At 27.7% G+C, this 17994-nt stretch overlaps 4 protein-coding genes across 9 annotated transcripts in view; 2 read left to right on the top strand and 2 right to left on the bottom strand.

Annotated features, from left to right (window-relative positions):
* The window catches only part of LOC126833916 (uncharacterized), an 8892-nt gene extending 4684 nt beyond the window's left edge, over positions 1 to 4208 (bottom strand). For 2 of the 3 annotated variants that reach the window (XM_050565502.1, XM_050565500.1), the window contains exon 1: positions 4095 to 4208. The gene's annotated coding sequence lies outside the window, so the exon portion shown is untranslated. Of the gene's footprint in view, positions 278 to 4094 lie in introns of those variants that run through there. The other variant, XM_050565501.1, reaches the window with a different exon arrangement.
* Positions 4209 to 4655: 447 nt separating this feature from the next.
* Positions 4656 to 9051, bottom strand: LOC126833913 (FHF complex subunit HOOK interacting protein 2A-like). The gene is made up of 13 exons (XM_050565497.1): positions 8897 to 9051; positions 8623 to 8772; positions 7825 to 8037; positions 7564 to 7689; positions 7402 to 7491; positions 6926 to 7119; positions 6744 to 6813; positions 6499 to 6664; positions 6296 to 6414; positions 6029 to 6231; positions 5743 to 5959; positions 4925 to 5181; positions 4656 to 4859 (listed from the first exon to the last, which is right to left on the bottom strand). The coding sequence occupies exons 1-13, from the start codon at positions 8939 to 8941 to the stop codon at positions 4748 to 4750; spliced, it is 1962 nt and encodes a 653-aa protein (XP_050421454.1). The 5' UTR covers positions 8942 to 9051; the 3' UTR covers positions 4656 to 4747.
* Positions 9052 to 9178: 127 nt separating this feature from the next.
* On the top strand, positions 9179 to 9995 carry LOC126833917 (28S ribosomal protein S33, mitochondrial). Of its 4 annotated transcripts, none has more exons than XM_050565506.1 (3): positions 9179 to 9259; positions 9477 to 9617; positions 9680 to 9995. In XM_050565506.1, exons 2-3 carry the CDS (start codon positions 9495 to 9497, stop codon positions 9902 to 9904), a joined length of 348 nt encoding a protein of 115 aa, XP_050421463.1. In that variant the 5' UTR covers positions 9179 to 9259; positions 9477 to 9494; the 3' UTR covers positions 9905 to 9995. The 4 variants fall into 4 exon arrangements, with proteins under 4 accessions (XP_050421463.1, XP_050421462.1, XP_050421461.1 ...); XM_050565505.1 differs by having other exon boundaries at positions 9181 to 9262; positions 9476 to 9617; XM_050565504.1 differs by having other exon boundaries at positions 9211 to 9335; positions 9476 to 9617.
* A 994-nt stretch (positions 9996 to 10989) lies between these two features.
* On the top strand, positions 10990 to 16140 carry LOC126833914 (beta-alanine transporter). Its single transcript, XM_050565498.1, has 10 exons — positions 10990 to 11284; positions 11364 to 11472; positions 13446 to 13549; positions 14355 to 14509; positions 14604 to 14772; positions 14900 to 15026; positions 15094 to 15212; positions 15302 to 15516; positions 15616 to 15794; positions 15902 to 16140. The coding sequence occupies exons 1-10, from the start codon at positions 11124 to 11126 to the stop codon at positions 16034 to 16036; spliced, it is 1473 nt and encodes a 490-aa protein (XP_050421455.1). The 5' UTR covers positions 10990 to 11123; the 3' UTR covers positions 16037 to 16140.
* Positions 16141 to 17994: the final 1854 nt, after the last annotated feature.

The following is a 17994-nucleotide window of genomic DNA, read 5'->3' as shown; positions in this document are numbered from 1 at the left end:
TAGTAGACATTTGACTTGCATAAACATGTTGTTATTGTTTGGAAGTTGGAACCACGTGAATACGATAAAAAGTAAACACTATATGTATAATAGTGGCTTTTTTTCAATAGCCACAATGTTTACACTTTACGGTTAAACGAATTTTGATGGACAAAGGTCGTGCTTTATCAATTATTGTTCTTATACCTGCATTCGTATGCGACAGTATAATATTCGTTCTATTTTCTATGAAGTATTGGGGAAAAAACACAAGACCTAGTTATATTTTTTATATAATAGGGTATATCTGATTATAGCTACATAAAGTATACTAGGAAGTAGGTATAGTTTAAAAAAAATTATAATAATATAATATTGCTATAATGTCTTATTTAAATTTGTTTTTTGATTTTGTTAAAACACGTATACATTCATAGTATTAATACCCAAATTAATACCTATTATCTACTGCGTGTAATTATTAAATTAATTAAATTATACTAGAATGTATTATGATTCATATTAAATTATATATTTAAGAATATAGGATATTTTAAAGCAGATTTGTGGATCCGAAAAATATAAAAAACCAGTCGAATAGTTTAATCTATTATAAATTTATAACATTTGTCTGTGTTTTTATATATATTATATAATTTATAAATTATAAATATTATTATATAAATTTTATAAATTTTATTATATAATTTATAAATTATATAATAAATATTATATACCTATACTATATTTCTAGTATTGTCATTTTACGCAAAAATTAGTATGATTTTCCTATTAAAATTTACAGGTGTCCTTCTTTGAGTAAATCAAATTATGGTCACGTTAATTATGAATAATATAGGATATATTTATTTTTTGTCCAAAATAAGGATTTTTGAATACCTAATAAATGTATATTATTTATATTTCTACTTTCTATGTATTGTATATTATAATATTATTCATTATATTGTGTTTGTTTGCCCCGATAACAAATTGGCGGTTTTGTGTGCTATTAGTTTTATCTTTTTAAATTATAATATATTTATATACCGGTTAATTTCTTACATCAATCAATGTTAACCGCCACGTTTTTAAAAATGTAAATCTTAGTTCTACATAGGTACACACTAAAATAATTAAGTATCTTCTTTTTTATTTAATAATATAACAAATAATCATTTATAATTACAAAGAAGACATTAAATGGTTATTATTGTAGTAATAATATTATGAATAGTTTTTAGGGCAATCGTACCTACTTGCAATAAATATATAATTATTTATCTATTTCAATACCTAATATTTCACTATTAACTAATAATATAATACTGTATATTTTATACGTATCTACGTATATATTTAAATAAACCAGCATAGTTGGGTCGGAGTCAAGAGAGGGCATGTCTTTAGACATTATTACCTATACCTAGTAAGTCGTTTTTGGCGTAAAAAAAATACTCAAGTTGATTTTGACACGACAAAGTATGAACGAATTTTGAAAATATCTCGTATTCTTGTCTTTTTAAACTCAAAGCAACAACGAGCAGCCAATTATATACCTAGTTAAAATTAAGGTACAAAACCATACATTTTGAAAAAAAATTATAACAATAGCATAGATAACTGCATGCATTTATGCCTACTTTTTAAAATTTTAACTTAATTACAGGATAAATGCCTTTAATAATATATGTTCAGTATTTAGTCACATAATTGTTTGGTAATTGTAATAGGTGACTGTGACCAAACAATTAAAATGAAACCAGTGACGCCTAAATAATTGTAAAAGTGCAGTATTTGCTAGTCTACAGTAGACTACACATTACACGGGGGGGAGGATCAGAGGGTGGCCCGAGGACGACCACGGTTGTATAATAAACAGAATGATGTCTATTTTTTTATAGAATCATATATACCCGTAAGGTGGTAGGTTAGCTACGATGTTGAGCTGAGGTTTTACAATGATGTTTTTATTATAGCTTCAGTGCGGAGCAAAAAAAGTATTGTTTTTACAAATAGATAGGGTCTTATTTTATTTTGTGTATGAACCCATACTCATGATATCGTTTAAACTTCTGAAGTCTAAAAAGATTTCTTTATATTGCAACAAAAATTTTAAAAAAATCACATCTTCCCCTTCAAAATAAAACGCCCATAAAGCTTACATATTTTTTAATTTTAAAATACTTTAATTAGCTCCAAATTTGTATGGGAAATTCTTTATACATAATATTATCATAATATTTTGAAAACCCCAAAAAATATCAAAAACCTTTTCTCCTCTAAAAATTAGAATGATGATAGAACTATTGATTATGCATACTAGTAGTTCCTATGTATAATCAATATTAGGACTTTTTAATGAGGCTACATTATATTGAATACATATTATACAATTTTTTTTTTGAACTTGTTAAATTTCTAGGTTATAATGTGAGTAAATCAACCAATCAATAGGTATCCAATAGCCCATTGGTTAACGGGCATGGCCGTTTTCCGGGTTTCTGCCAAAACCGTACCATTTCCATTACGCCAAACGAGATAAACATAAGAATGTCATTAAACATTGCATTTACAAAATGATAAAATTAACGTAAAGCACATTGTATTTACGAAATAATAGAATATTAATTCTTTTTAATATTATCTATTAATTTTATTTTGTTTGCCGTCTGGACCCATGATAATTTTTTAACCACTAAACCAATTCTGCAGAGTTAAGGTAGCAAATCTATACAGGACTTTTTTCTGTACAAAATTTCACCGCTCATTAAATTTTTTGATGATGTACTCAAATTATGTAAAACCTTTTTGGTTTTTATCAAGCAATAATAATTTTTTTTTTTGAACAGAAGTCTGATTTTTTTGCGGATAAATATTCCAACAAATCACCTTATTAATAATTATTTTTTTGGGGGAAAAAAGTTGTTTATCATTTTGAAACATCTGGTTCTGTAGTATTATTTTTTTACAACCCCCCCATAGCAAGATGAATGTACGCCACTGCCCATGTGTGTAGGGAAAAATGTTGGATCATTTGCCTGACCGGGCTTATTTGCATAAGATAGTTGAAAAAAGAAGATTCATCCCTCTGCATCCTCTGTACCTATCACAGTTTCTTTATTTAACCCAGATGTTTTTATTTTATCTTTATAAAGATTCAAATTTCAATAATTCATATTTCCTATTCCAAATTAGAATATAGAATAATGTATCTAATACAATTGATGACTGGCTATCAACTAGTAATATGTTACATTATTTTAAGTGTGTAGTTTAATTTTAAGTTCCATAAGACCGTAATGTGTTATTTTGATTTTCCTATTCATTTATATTTTTGACTATTTTATTGTCATATGGCAACTCGGATGCTCATCAGTCCAATCAAATAAAACACTTTTTTTACTCAATATTTTTTAAAAATCAAATAGCAACTAATAAATTGAAATTAAATAAACCTCGAGGTACTAAGTAATGTTAAGGACCTGGGTGTCACTTTGTCTACCGACTTATCTTTTAACACACATATTAACTCAATGTGTGCTAAGCCTATCGAAATATTGGGTTTATTAAACGCAATTGGGGTGAATTTAAGGATTTAGGCTGTCTAAGAGTGCTTTATTCAGCCTTAATACGCTCGGGTCTAGAAATTGGGTCGGCAGTATGGAACACCAATCAGGCTGGTCTTATCGACAAAATTAAAAAAATCCAAAGAAAATGTATACGTTTGTGGCACTTAAAATTATTATGAGAGGCCACCCAATTGTCGACATTGAGCGTCGTTGTAACCTGATCTCGTTAAAAAATAGACGTTTATACATGGGTACACTTTTTATTTTTAAAATGTTTAACGGTTTAGTTGATAGCCCGGAACTCCTAGAGAGATTATCTCTAGTAGTGCCTAGTGTGAACACTCGGCATCATAATGTTTTTTTTTGTAGAGCATCAATCAAACAATTATGTTATAAATAGTCCTATATGTCGAATGTTAAATATATGTAATAAATTGTCCGATTTTGTTAATAATATCAGTAATTTAAAATTAAGTGCCTTAATTGTATGTAATTAGGTATATGGTCCAGTGAATAAGCTAAGTTAAATGTTAAAATACGTACTGTGTGTATTATAAATTATTGTATTGCATCTGTACTCATTGCCCCCAGCGGGGCGGTACTCTTATAAATAAATAAATGAATTAAAAATGATAATTTAAATAAAAATCACTCTAATAACACTGGGAAATTAGTAATATACTAATAGGAAGTGCTACTTTGCTATCTGTTATTGACCAGAAACTACATGGGTGTCAACTGACCATTATCAGAGATGTCGGGTAGTACCGAATTATGTAGTAAATTTGAAATTCTAAATTTTTTTACTAGTAATTCCTAGGCTGTTTTCTAGTACTACCCAATGCTATTAAGGATGTACAAACCATATACGAGGCTTATGAGGAAATTGAATTTAAATGGACTGTCGAAAATTTCAATTTCTTTGACTACTTGGAAAAAAATAGGAAAGCAAAGAAGCAATCTTCAATGAACACTCACTCAGAGCTTAAATCGCTAATGCTCAGTCCTCGTGGCTCATACACTAAAATAAAGTTTTGAACCAATCAGACCCGAGCAAATATCTTTTGTAAATGAAATGATATAATAACAAGAAGTAATTATTTAAATCTAACAATGTAAACAATCATAATAGTAACATATATTTTTTATTAACATGATGTTAGTTAAATAAAATAGGAATTAATTACGAAATTATTCTATTCCTTATATAAGCTAAAATAGTGATACTTAACAAATAATACAGCCACCATTTCTTTGCACAATTCTTCCAATATTACAGCATTATCAAATAATATTGACTTTTCTTCTCTAAAATAAATACAAATTTGTTTTATATATTAAGCATAATTATAAATGATGTATTCAAACTTTACTTTTCATTTTTAAACAATTTATAAGTATTATTATTGAACACTCGCTCTCTTGCAGTATTCAACTCTTTATAATAGTTAGGAAGTGTCAATATAGTTCTTTGTATTTTCTTAATCACTTGACACAAAGTATTATATGCTGATGGTACATTACGTTTTAAAGGTACAGTAGAATTTAGTAAATATTCATGTAAATATGGGTGTGGTAGAAAACTAAGTAATATTAAAATATTCTTTATCTGTAAAGTTATTGATGGACTCTAAAAGTAAAAATAAAAATTGTCAATTTATTGTTAAAACATTTATAATATTTAACAATTAATAATTAAATTATAACAACACGTCCAAGACAAAAATGGCGCTACAGCATTAATGAAACTTTTCAGTAGAGACAAAAAAAAACTATAAGAATTCCGGATGCAACAAGTTTGTTGCTCAGATATATGCCTTACTAGAATACTCATTGAAATAACGTCTTGTAGAGTGATCAGATTTTGATGTTACACATTTTTTTTCTTACAGTGGGTGTCAATTTTTACGCAAATATTGTTTTCACCATACTGTCTTGGAAGTATTTGAACATAAATATGTTAAAGCTTTCATGGATTGAATTATTACTTACTTGATAACCTTTGAAAGTATCCATCGCACTGACGTCTAGGACTCATTGCAGAATCAATCATTAGAGCAATTAAAACGAACTCTGCAATGAGTCTAAAACGTCAGCAACAAATCAAAGACATGGATACATCCGAAGATTATCAAGTTAATATTATTAATATAATATATGATAGACAATACTTATTTTTTTAAATAAGTACTTGGTTTGGAATGCTATGTATTTTGCTGTAAATCATTTCTAAAAATGGTCCTGAATAAAATTCTTTTGTTTTATCAATTTCTATTGCTTCTGTTGGCCAATCAAAATGCTTACATACGTCAAAAACGTTTTCATACTTGTCATTTGTTACTTTTATATAATTTTTGAAAGTATGTAACGAGTCCGATTGTAGATTTTGTGGATATAGAGTTAATAACCTATTTTAAGAGCAACTTTATGAGAAATGGGTTACTTTGGTTTTTACCCATAAGAAATTCTTAGTTCACCTATTTATTATACGATCAATACTTGATGGTGCGAGTGTACAGCTAGTGTTACTTTTGTTAATTCCTAACAATGTTTTTTTTTCTCTTTCGTCTTCTTCGTCACTCCATGTTACAAAATTATTTCCTTCGTAATAGCTTCTGTTATTTACATATTGTAAAACTATAAATTCTAAATTATCCTTATCCAGTTCATTTAGTATCACCTGCAATCAAATTTAATAAATTAATTTTTTAAGTAGACCTACAATAATAATGATTATACTTAACATTAAAAAAACTCATAACATGAAAAGTTAAAAGTTCATCTTTGGTATAGCAGACCTTAATTAAAGTTTCAAATGGAGCATTTCTGCTGTCTTTTGGTGATCTAATCCAATTATTGATCACTAAAATACAATTTAAATTAGCTACATTTAATTTCTGTCATGACATAAGATTTAATTAATTAAAAGAAAAATTATGACACATACTATGTATTAAAGGAGAGCTTCTTGCTAACAAATACATTTTTTTAATTATAAATACTGTAGAAATAGAAATTTCTTCCAAAGACAGGTACATTATTTCATCAAACAATACTGATTTTAATAACTCACAAATGTTACACGATATAATAAATTGTCCGTGTTTAATTACCTAAAAAATAAATTAATATAAATTTCTCTTAGATAAAATATTATATTAAATTAAAAATAACACAATAGAAAAAACTTACTTCAATAATAAAATCAAACCAACAAAAGAATTTAGTTACATCATTTGAGTATGTTGCGTCATAATCAGTTCTGAAATCATACAAATATAACTTTCATAATAAAAGAAAATAGGAAATACAATTAAAATTAACTTGTATAAAACCTTTGCTATAAGACCAGTGAAGTTATCAGAAACAATTACCTCCATTTCAATTCAATCGCCTCCAAGCCATTGTAATCTAATTTTGTTGGTAACATACAAAACAGATTTTTTAAATTTGAACATAGTACAAGACACAATTTTGTATTTTCAACGATAGAGTTTCCTACTATTTCTTCTTCTAATGTTATTAAAATTAATATACATTTACAAAATAAAATGTACACATTTGTATCCTGTAAGCAAATAAGTTAGGTATGTCATTCATAAATCTTTAATGTTAAGTTTGATAGTTATGTTTTTTTTAGTGGTGAGGGGAGGGGCTTGAAAGAGTTTTTGAATGATTAAACCTACTTTTTTTCCTATTTTCGCCACTGGGTCTTTTAAGGATCGTTATTTATTATTTGCTCCATGGCGACCTTGAGAACTGACGCATAATATTGAGTTTTTAAAATATTATGACTCAAAACAATATTTAGTTTATGTACACCATTATTTATAAAAAAAAAAATACTAACTTTGGTATTAATATAGGAAAGAAGGCAATCTAAGAGATTTAATCCTTGTGGTTGTGCAGTTGGATGTTTTAAATTGTAATTTTCAGAGTCCTGTAATAAATAGAAAATAGTTATTTATAATGTTATTTTTTTTAAATGCATAGGTTAATATTTAAATCTTACACGAGATAAAAATAGAACTGCGGCATTTGGTTGACTTTTCAACAGACTGCATAGTGTAAACAGAAAATGGATTTGATCTGTTTGATCTTCAGAATGTAAAACATAGTCGCACAAATTTATAAGTTTCTAAAGGCAAAAACACAAATTATATACATTTATATTTAGTTATATAAATATATAACATGTGATCGCCGTTAAACTGAATATATTTAGTTTAATGCCTGTGATTAAAAGAAAAGTTAATAAAATATAATTTCTTACCAAAAGAGCACTTGAAACAGATTGGTGTGCTAGCATGGGATTATTCAACTTTTCAATAAGATCTGTCATAAATCTTAAAATATATAATCTGAGACCGATTAATTTTTCTTTTTCTGCAATTATAGCCAATATATTGAAGAGATCATTTTGCAGTGCATATTCCATGCTAGAATTTGTGGTGTAGTTATCATTTTCATCTTCTGATAATAGTACCTTTATTTTGGGTTGTATATAAAACAAATTTACTTAGTTATAACAAAAAAGATTAAGTCTGGTACAGCTTAGGAAAAAAATCATGGAAGAAAAATTTAACACATATTTATAATAGATGAGCATTTTGTGTCAAGGCGAAAATAGCATTAAAAAATACAAAAACATTTTAACTTTTTATTTTAAGTTTAGGAAACTTGGTCAAGCTTTAAGAACCAGAGACGAGTTGGGATAAAATATAGACTCGGGCGATCATAGAATCTAGCCTAATAATTACATAAATATCAGCCCTTCTCGGTTAGTTAAAAAAAAGTAATATAACAAGCTTAGTGTCCTACCTATGAGGCCCTAAGGGCAATCGCTCTTTCACTTTCCGGCTCAGTTCAGCACACTATTAAGATAAACATGACCGTGTACAAACATTCATTTTCAGTGACCCTAAACCAATAAAAGCCTCGCTGTATACACACTAGGCCTCCAGCATTTTTAAGTAAAAGTTAACACAATTTGTTTTGTTTTATACATTTTTTCCTAGTCTTGTATTTTTCTTTTATTAATTAAATTGGCATTTATATATGGTGTATCTACCTGTTTAAGATGTTCAAGATGAACTGGAATATTAGTTACATCAATATGTGTGTTTGAACATACTCCATCGGTAGTCCAATCTAGGTAGTTTGAGATGAACTTTTCCCAGTGGTATATACAATTCTCCAATGCTGGAATAGGTGGTGCTATCTTAAAAAAAAATAATTTCATATTAAATGTAAAATGTCTTCCCCTGTCTGTTAGCAACATAATGATTTGTTATTTAAATTAATTAAATATAAAATTTGAATAATAAGAAATACTTAATACTTACTGTATCCACCACAGAATCTAAAAATAAATTTAACGCAGGAATCATTGCGGGTAATTGAACTTTTATAAAGCTCCTTTATTCTTAAATATGACAACTAACAAAATTTACAAAAGTGAATACATATTGAGGATTAAAATTAAATACTTATCAGTTATCATTTTAAAATCGAATTTGAATTTTATCATATAATAATAATGTTATTGTGACATTATCATCGTCTTTATCAACCATTACCCAAACATATTATTATTAATTGATAAGATATCACTAGCTTATCACAATTAATGCATGTTATCATATAGCCCATGCTTCTGAGTTCCGGAGGATAAAACGTTTCTAAAATTTAGATTATATTATTCATAGAAAGTAAATATATTATTTAGATTATATTAATTATTATTCATAGAAATTAAACTATTTATATTATTGATATAATTTTGTAAGTACTAATCAATATTTAGTTGGATAAATCTTTTTACTTATACAACTTCCAATAAAGTATTTGCAATTGAAATATTGCTTTATTTCTTTTTTAATTACGTTTTAGCCGTTTTTTTTTTATAATGCTATTGTTTTTAGGTATCATTAGGTGATTATAATGAGATTTTATAAGTATACTGAACTAATTAATGCTAATACTCAATATTCTAATCGCATGAAAATGCTCAGCAATCGCATATTTGGTGAAGTTGTTCGTCCTACCAATGAAAAATCTATGAGGGTAAATAAAATTGAATAAAAGTAAATAGTGTTTTAGATTTATCATATTATATTATTTTTCAGGTGGTAAAAATGTTTAGTGAAGAGCCCTTGTACAAAAAAGAAAATGTTATAAATTATTATCCTCGTCATGTAGAAACTGGGCTACTAATAATGAATCTTCGGCGGTATGGTTTATTTAGAGATGAACATCAAGACTTTATCGATGAGATGAAAAGATTAAAGGCTCTAAGAGGCAAAGTATTTGTTAAAGGAGAGAAAAAACGTAAAGCTAAAAGTATATTATAAAGCTCTTTTATGTGCATAAAAAATTACTTATTTAAATTGTAAAAATCAAACAATAACCATACTAGCTATGTAATGTTTATTAATAAACATGTATACAAAATTATGTAGTTTTAATCATTAAAACTTAAATATTAGTATAAAATAACTCGTTGTTTTTACTGTAATGTTAAATTATTGTAAACTGTAGAAATGTTACTGAACTACCACTATTATAACAGTTAACACCTATAGTTATAACATTTTTTGAAAAAAAGTACTACTTTTAAAATATTTTACATAAATAACACATTAATTAAATAATTAATTGTATTTCATTTTTAGGTCCGGGGAACATTTACTTACTTTCATTTTTAGGGTAAAGTGTTAACATTGTTTTTTTAATTTTTGACAATGATAAAAAACTTTTTTTTTAATTGTAGTCGCAAATTAATATTAGTTGTAAGTTTAAATGTAAATATCTATTAATGTTCGACATATTTATATTTTAACTTGAGTCACAGCTACTCTCTTGCCATTTCTGAATGATCAGAGTTAAATCAGTAAGGTAATGTATTACGTCTTCACTTATAAATCGTTTGTAAAACCAACATTTTATTTGCTATATAGACTCGATAGATGCCTGTTCGTACATCCATAAAAATATTTGCTATTTAAATAAAATAAAAACGAATTATTCATCTTCAAGTGGGTAGACATCTCCTATAATGTTTCATCACTGGATAGTACTCATTTTTTACAATTTTAGAACTGGGATCTTTAATTCAAATAAAAGTTAAAATATCACATACCTCCAAAAACATACAATTGATTTTTAATATCTGTAAACATATACGTCAATGTTCTGTACTAATACCAATACCTAATTTTAGGTTGGTAGAAAAATTTTTCTTAAAAGTTATAATTTGTTACTCATTAATATTTCATATTTGGAAATATAAAATATTATAATAAATATACATTTACATTATATTATATATATATATATATATATATAATACTTATTTATTATAGACGCGTTAATAGTGTCAAAATACATTACCTGCAGGTTATATAAAGTTGTATGGTTATAAAAAAACTATTTTCGGAGTCATGTAATTGATTTATAAAAGAATAAAAAGAGGGAGTAAAATTAACTAGGTAAATGCATAAGCTGTTGGTAAACATATTTGTATTAGAACACCAGCTACGGACCTTATAGCTCCTTTAATTACAGCTAAAAATGGATTTTGATAAAATATTAATAGACTTCGGTGAATATGGGCTATATCAAAAACAATTAATTTGGTTAATCGTATTACCGTGTGTCTTGCCATGTGGGTTTCATGCATACAATCAATTATTCATGGCTGCTACCCCACAACATTGGTGTAAAGAAGAAAAGTAAATATTAAATATATTATGCATGATTTATAAAATTCAGCATCAATTTTTATTGATCTCATGATTGTTTTAATTTTAGTAACATCAATTATACATCTAAATTAAATCATTGTTTGAATTCTATGAATGGTACATGTGATAATTGGGATTATGATTTGAGTCGGTATTCATCTACGATTGTGACCGAAGTAAAGTTAATCATTTAGATTTTACTTTTTATAAATATGAATAGTGATGTACCTACCATCGAACATATAATACAATTGCACGTTAAAAAACTTAAATACACTTAAATGCACTTTAAAAAAGTTAATAAACAAACAACATGATATCAAATTTAGGAACTCTGCTAACATGTTTCCGACCAGTCCTCCCCTAACGGTGCCTTGGCTCTTGAGAAGTCCAAATAGTTAAAAAAAGTCCACACCAAAAGTACAAATTAAATTGAAATTTGTATGGGGCATAAATCGGTCACGCCTAATAAAAAAAAAAATTTCATTAAGTCCCTCATCCATAAGAGGGGAGGTTTTTCGTATTTTTATGGCCCAGTTTTAGTACTTAAGAGCTGAAATATAGTTTGAAGTCAGACATTTTACACCTAAAACAAAACAAAAACCAATGCCATAAATAGGAGGGAGGCGTTTAATTAACAATAGTTTTGTAATTTAATATGGCTATTGATTATTAACACAAAATACTCAACCCTACGTTGAATGCAATTTGTATTCTTTATTTTACCACTTTATTCCTCTTGTATTGTAGGATGAAGAAAAATGAAAATGTCCAATGCGTAATTGCACTAGTATATATTATAGCGTAAGGGAAACGGAAAGCGCTTTTTATTAAGGGGCAAAGGATAGGCAATATTTGACAAAAATTAATCTAGTAGCCATTTTATTCATGCCAACTAATTTTAGGGTGAACAAATATTAAATTTTTCTAGTTATTAAACTTTTAAAGTAATTTTTCTCCGAGTTATAGTGAAAGTTTGTTAAAAAGGACTCGCGTAGATGTCATTGGCGTATCTGTTGGACGGATTTCAATTTTCTTTTTCAATGAATCTTACTATTTTCTCTATAGGAGCTTAAAGGCTGGTGTTTGATTTAGTTATTAGAAAATTAGTTAAATTTATTAGAAATAACTATAAAAAAGTATAAAAAGAAGCGCTTATTAAAATGAAAAAAAAAATTAGCCTTTTAGCTCCCATAGTGAAGATGTTAAACTTTATAACATAAAAAACATTTGGAATCGGTTCGGTAGACAATTCAGAAAGTGCCTTTGCGTTTAAGTCTTTATTTGTAAAAAATTTGGCGCTTTCCGTTCCCCGAAAGATCAACCCTAATTAGTAAATTTTTTGTAATTTTGAAATCACAATTTTATTGTCTTTACGCTATATGAAATTTTAATTTTACCAATGGATAAATATACTATGTTTAGTATGCTGTGTTATGTATAAGGTTAAACTGTTTAGCAAAATCAGAGAAAAAATCACTATCCCTAAAAAAGAGAGCCATTCCAGTTTTTTTTAATTCGGGACCAAACGGACAATTTTTTTCCAATAGGCACCAAATTTGTTTTTCGATATTTTTTAAACTTTACACTATTTATCTAAAGTTTTACACAATTTTAGAATAGCAAAATATAAATAAAGAAACAATAAATGTACATTATTCGATTCATAGTAGGAGTATATACTCCTTAATGAAAGTTCTTAGTAAGTATAAAATGACTTTCGAAAACGACGCTCAAATGGAAATCTATGAATAACTTATTTACATAAAAAATCGCATCAAAGCGTTTGTCAGAGATTTAATCATTTTTAATTATTAGTGATTGCATTGACCCTTCTTTTCTAAATTATGTTTTGTATGATTCAAAACACTTGTTGTATACTAATTCATTAATATTTATGAATAGCTTTACATCCTTATTAAGTAACCCCTATTCACCAAACAATCAGTTTTTTAATTGCTTAGGATATACCTACTATAATCTATAATAAATAAACGTTTTAAATTACAAATTGGCTTTACAATAGGTGTAAATCTCTAAAAATATTTATTCATTTTGCATGTTTAAATTATATATTATATTTTACATAATATTTGTTTATAGGCATTTGGTGTAATTTAATATTTTATTGCATAATATTATATTTCAGTGGAACTTAGTATGTTCAAAACGATTTTATCCCACTTTTGCTTTGACGTTATTTGGCTTGAGTGGATTATTTGGAATGCTTTTATTTGGATTTCTTCAAGATGGGTTGGTAATATAACAAAGCCTAACCTTATAATGATCGTTAAATATTTAGAAAGGACCGGGAATAAATCAAATAATATAATAAAAAACCTACGCTGAACTAATAAATATGCTACAAGAAAAAATAACTTGGTTTGCATGAAGGTTGTACGAAAAATATATGTATTCAACTTTTAAAACAATGTTTGGTTAATAATGGGTCTATAAGTTACAAGTAGATTTTTTGAATTACACTTTTGATGACTAAAATGATGATTGGATTTTTATTGAGATTTTAATGAACCTAGTTTTAGGCTGTTTAGGAAAAAATAATTTTGAGCTGGCTTAACAGCTATATTTTTGTTAAACCTGAATTTTTATTTTTATTAAGCAAATCCTTAAGTTCTGATGGTTCTAGTTTTAGTTTAAAATTCAACCACCTTTCGAGATTATTGAAAACCGTGGTCCGTGTCTGAATATTATAACTTATAGTTATAAATTATAATAACAGCTATAGTGGCTATAGGGGTTGAGCGATTGCATATAGCCTATAGGTACACGGGGGCGGTTTTAAAAGGGAGCGATGATCACCCTCATCGTGAAAGGTAATTTTATAATACAACACTATAAAGTAGTAATTTAATTCCTCTGTTATAAAATTTTAAGAAAACTTACTGGATATGTAGCTGAGTAGGAACGCAGCTGTTTATAAAATGGTCCGCTTTGGAACTATAAATACCTACTTATTTTACGATTATTCCCGGTTTTCGGCATATATTATTAATTATAACGTATTATGAAGTATTAAATACATTTGAATGTTTTTTAGGCTTGGCAGACGACCTGCTTTTTTTATATACTTACTAATTGAAAACATATTTGGTATAGCTACAGCTTTTGCCAGAGATTTTTGGACTTGGTTATTTTTTAGAATTGGTGTTGGGTTCACCATTCCTGCAATTTTAGCAACTCCCAATGTACTTCGTAAGTAATTAGCTGTCGTCACTCATAAGTTAATGTTATTATCAAAGGGTAAAAACAAATTATATTTTCCATTTTTAATTTTTTCTATAATTAGCCATAGAATTTGTTGGACCTGCTCACCGGACTACTTGCATTCTACTCACCAATATTGCTCACTCTGTCGGCATGGTACTTTTATCTTTGATTTTGTACACTTTTCGAGATTGGCGTCAACTTGCTTTGGCAACATCATTACCATTTATGACATATTTTTTGTACTGGTGGTAAGTAATTGTCAATTGAATATTAAAACTATAATTATTCGTCTGATTGAACTCAATTACACATTTTTTAACTAATATTAATAAATACCTAACAATATGTTTTATTATACTTCCTTATACGAATTAGGAGATTTCCAGAATCGCCAAGATGGCTTCTTGCACGTGGGCAATTTGATAGAGCAAAAATTATTTTACTTAAAATGGCAAAAACAAATGGGAAAAATATACAATCTGATTATTTTGTCCAATTAAAAGTACTTTTCGTTTGCGACGTATATATATAATAACCAATATCCTTATCCTCTGATATTTTTTATACAGGTCACTTATGATGAGACTCTTAAAATCCAAAAAAATAAACCATGTGAAAATTATAGTGTGCTTCATTTATTTAAGACACCAAACTTACGATTTAAAACTTTAGCAGTGACTTTTATATGGTAATATTTCTATCGAGATGAAACGGTTTACTTATTATGATTATTTATTCATCACAAATTTATAATGAATTTTAAATATGAACATTCAGGTTTGTCAATACGACTGTGTATGTTGGCCTTTCATACTATGCCCCTGCTTTGAGCTCTGATGAGCATTTAAATTTTTTTTTGGCTGGTGTTGTCGAGTTGCCCACTTATATATTACTATGGCCTGCCATGATGAAATATGGTAGGAAAAGTTTATTATGTACTAGTATGTTGATTGGAGGATGTGCTTGTTTAGCTGCTACTTATTCTGAGTTAGGTATGTAAGAATAATGGTATCTTATTTAGTATGGACCATGGTACTATGACATCTATTTTGATATTTTATATTAACTAATTGCCTATATTCATCTTACAGATAACAAATGGACACTGGTAATGTTTTGTATAGGAAAAATGGGAATATCGTCGTCCTATGTCGTTTTATCATTGTTTGCGCCTGAGCTATATCCAACTGTAGTGAGAGGTTTGGGTATAAGTGTTAGTTCAGTTGCTGGAATGATTGGACCTGTTGTTCTTCCTGTTGTGAATTATGTGGTGAGAAACTTGTTTAATAGTTATTAATAATTTTAATATAAGCGTATTGTATTCATTTGTAATCTAATTTATTTAATGTATTGTATTATTTTGTTTTTATAAAATAGGGAACGGGGTCTCAGTTGACACTTGTAGTGATGGGAGTTTTGCAAATATTTGGTGGTTTCGTCACATTTCTTTTACCAGAAACCAAAAACTGTCATTTACCTCAAACGTTGGACGACGGAGAAGATTATAAATAAAAACTTGACAAATTGACTTCTATTAGAAAAATGTATTTATTGTTTATCATGTGTTTTAAATGCTCACAGTTTATTATACGAAATATTACACTTATTTTATAATTGGTAAACCATTGAGTGGAAAAATATAGTAAAATAGATTTACTTTTTTCTTGCTTTTTAGTACTTTAATGAAAATAGTCAAAATTTAAATTAGACTATTTGGTGGTCTGATAAAGAAATGGACTACCCTTAATAGCTCAGTTCCATGGATGTTTTTTTTTTTGGCTCATTCCAGGCCGTTTAGCCCATTGCCACTTTCACTATGCCTCTCCATATTTCCCTGTACCTACTTGAATAATTGCTCTCCATCTTGTACAGTTGTACGACGCTAATCACTGATTCCAGGGCAATGTTACAGAGTCAGAGATGGTACGTCCTTGTCTAATAGCTCACTGTTGATTTTCGTAATTAAATAGTATTACGTTCGATAGTAGGTGCTTTATTGAGGTACTTATAGTAAGGGGACCCCCTTGTAATTCGTCAGTCCATAACATCTCTTTGCATATGTATGTGGTACAATACTGACATAAACCATTTTTTTCATCTTTCTTAACATTTTCTATAAGCTGTTTAAGTTATTTAATCAGTCTAATTAAATATTTTTCTCTTTTTTTTTTTTTTTAATATTCTGTTACATTTATTTAGAGAGAAACAAACTTTGTACGGTTAGAAGTTTAAATTTGTGCATAATACATTTTATTGTTATCTGTAGCAGGTGTAGCTATGTAAGTTGTTATCGAAATCGGCTGTAACACTACACAGAAAGGTTCAATATTAGTAAATGTATAAAGCTTTAAACTATTGCTTAATATAAACATCGTTATTCGTTAGAAACAAAGGCATTGTAAATACTAGAAACGATTAATGTAGGCGTGTATAAAACTTTATTGGTTCTATAAACCGCGTTAATAGTCTAAAAAGGCGGTTAATAGAACCAATTATAAGTTATAACTTATAACTTATAAGTTGTATGCAATGCAGTCTAACATATATCGAGCAATAAACTCGATATAAGTTGTAAAGTCATATATGATATCAGTTATACCACAGATTAGATAAAACCAGAAATAAACACAATTTCTACAACTATTTAATTTATTCCTTAGTTGAACTATATCAAAATACGATATTATGGATTAGGCACATCTAAATTAATAGTGATAATATTTTGTACTATACATGAATTAATTTTAGAATATATTAGGAAAATGAGGAAAAAATTAAAAGAAATACTTTAGGTAATAATTTTGTTAACTTTCATAATTTTAATTTAGTAAAGAATTACATGATAGTAAAATATATAAAATGTATTATCATAGACATGTAATTATTTTTAGTTTTTAATTAAAATATATTATAGCAGTTTTTGAGTCTTTAGACCAGGGGTCGGCAATTAGTTTCTAAGGAGGTCCGGAAAATTAAAAAAAAAAATTTCGAGGTCCAGAAAATACTTAAATATTAGTTAATAAATTTATTTATTTTTGTATAAAAGCACAGTATAAACAGTCAAATATTTTTGGCGGTCCATTGATTTCCCCTTTGTGGTCCGTATTTGGACCCCGGGCCGCCTATTGCTATTTGCGACCCTTGCTTTAGACTTTTAAAATATTTTATATCTCAAGAGTTTTTCAATTTTCTGGGATGAAACGATGTTGTTGACAAATAACAGGATATTTTTATGCATTTCTATACGGGTCTTCTAATTTTGGTTCATGTTTAATAACATTGTTGGTAGTTATGTATAAAAACTGAATTTATTTAATATTTTATTAACACATTTCGAACATCGTTTTTGGGGAAAGAATTTGATTGTTTGATATTCTTTACAAACTGGCCAGTGACCTTATAAACTAATCATTTAACCGTATAACCTACGCCATCGCATGGACTCTTTCCGTGTGCGGTCACAAAATAGT

This window comes from Adelges cooleyi, unplaced genomic scaffold (assembly GCF_023614345.1).
Source record: "Adelges cooleyi isolate 19-005CV unplaced genomic scaffold, UGA_ACOO_1.1 ACOO_flye_CR_arks_rails_tigmint_CR_PRNA_2, whole genome shotgun sequence".
Classification (NCBI taxonomy): domain Eukaryota; kingdom Metazoa; phylum Arthropoda; class Insecta; order Hemiptera; family Adelgidae; genus Adelges; species Adelges cooleyi.
This window is presented reverse-complemented; position numbering and strand designations above follow the sequence as displayed.

Excerpts from the sequence above, each read along its gene's own strand:
- LOC126833913 (XM_050565497.1), bottom strand. The coding sequence starts at position 8,941 with ATGATTCCTGCGTTAAATTTATTTTTAGATTCTGTGGTGGATACA. Across the intron at positions 6,814-6,925 it reads GCGATTGAATTGAAATGGAG|AACTGATTATGACGCAACAT; the intron begins GTAATTGTTTCT and ends GTATGATTTCAG. Across the intron at positions 6,665-6,743 it reads GGTTTGATTTTATTATTGAA|GTAATTAAACACGGACAATT; the intron begins GTAAGTTTTTTC and ends TTTATTTTTTAG.
- LOC126833917 (XM_050565506.1), top strand. The coding sequence starts at position 9,495 with ATGAGATTTTATAAGTATACTGAACTAATTAATGCTAATACTCAATAT. Across the intron at positions 9,618-9,679 it reads CCAATGAAAAATCTATGAGG|GTGGTAAAAATGTTTAGTGA; the intron begins GTAAATAAAATT and ends ATTATTTTTCAG.
- LOC126833914 (XM_050565498.1), top strand. The coding sequence starts at position 11,124 with ATGGATTTTGATAAAATATTAATAGACTTCGGTGAATATGGGCTATAT. Across the intron at positions 11,473-13,445 it reads CATCTACGATTGTGACCGAA|TGGAACTTAGTATGTTCAAA; the intron begins GTAAAGTTAATC and ends ATTATATTTCAG. Across the intron at positions 15,213-15,301 it reads TTAGCAGTGACTTTTATATG|GTTTGTCAATACGACTGTGT; the intron begins GTAATATTTCTA and ends ATGAACATTCAG.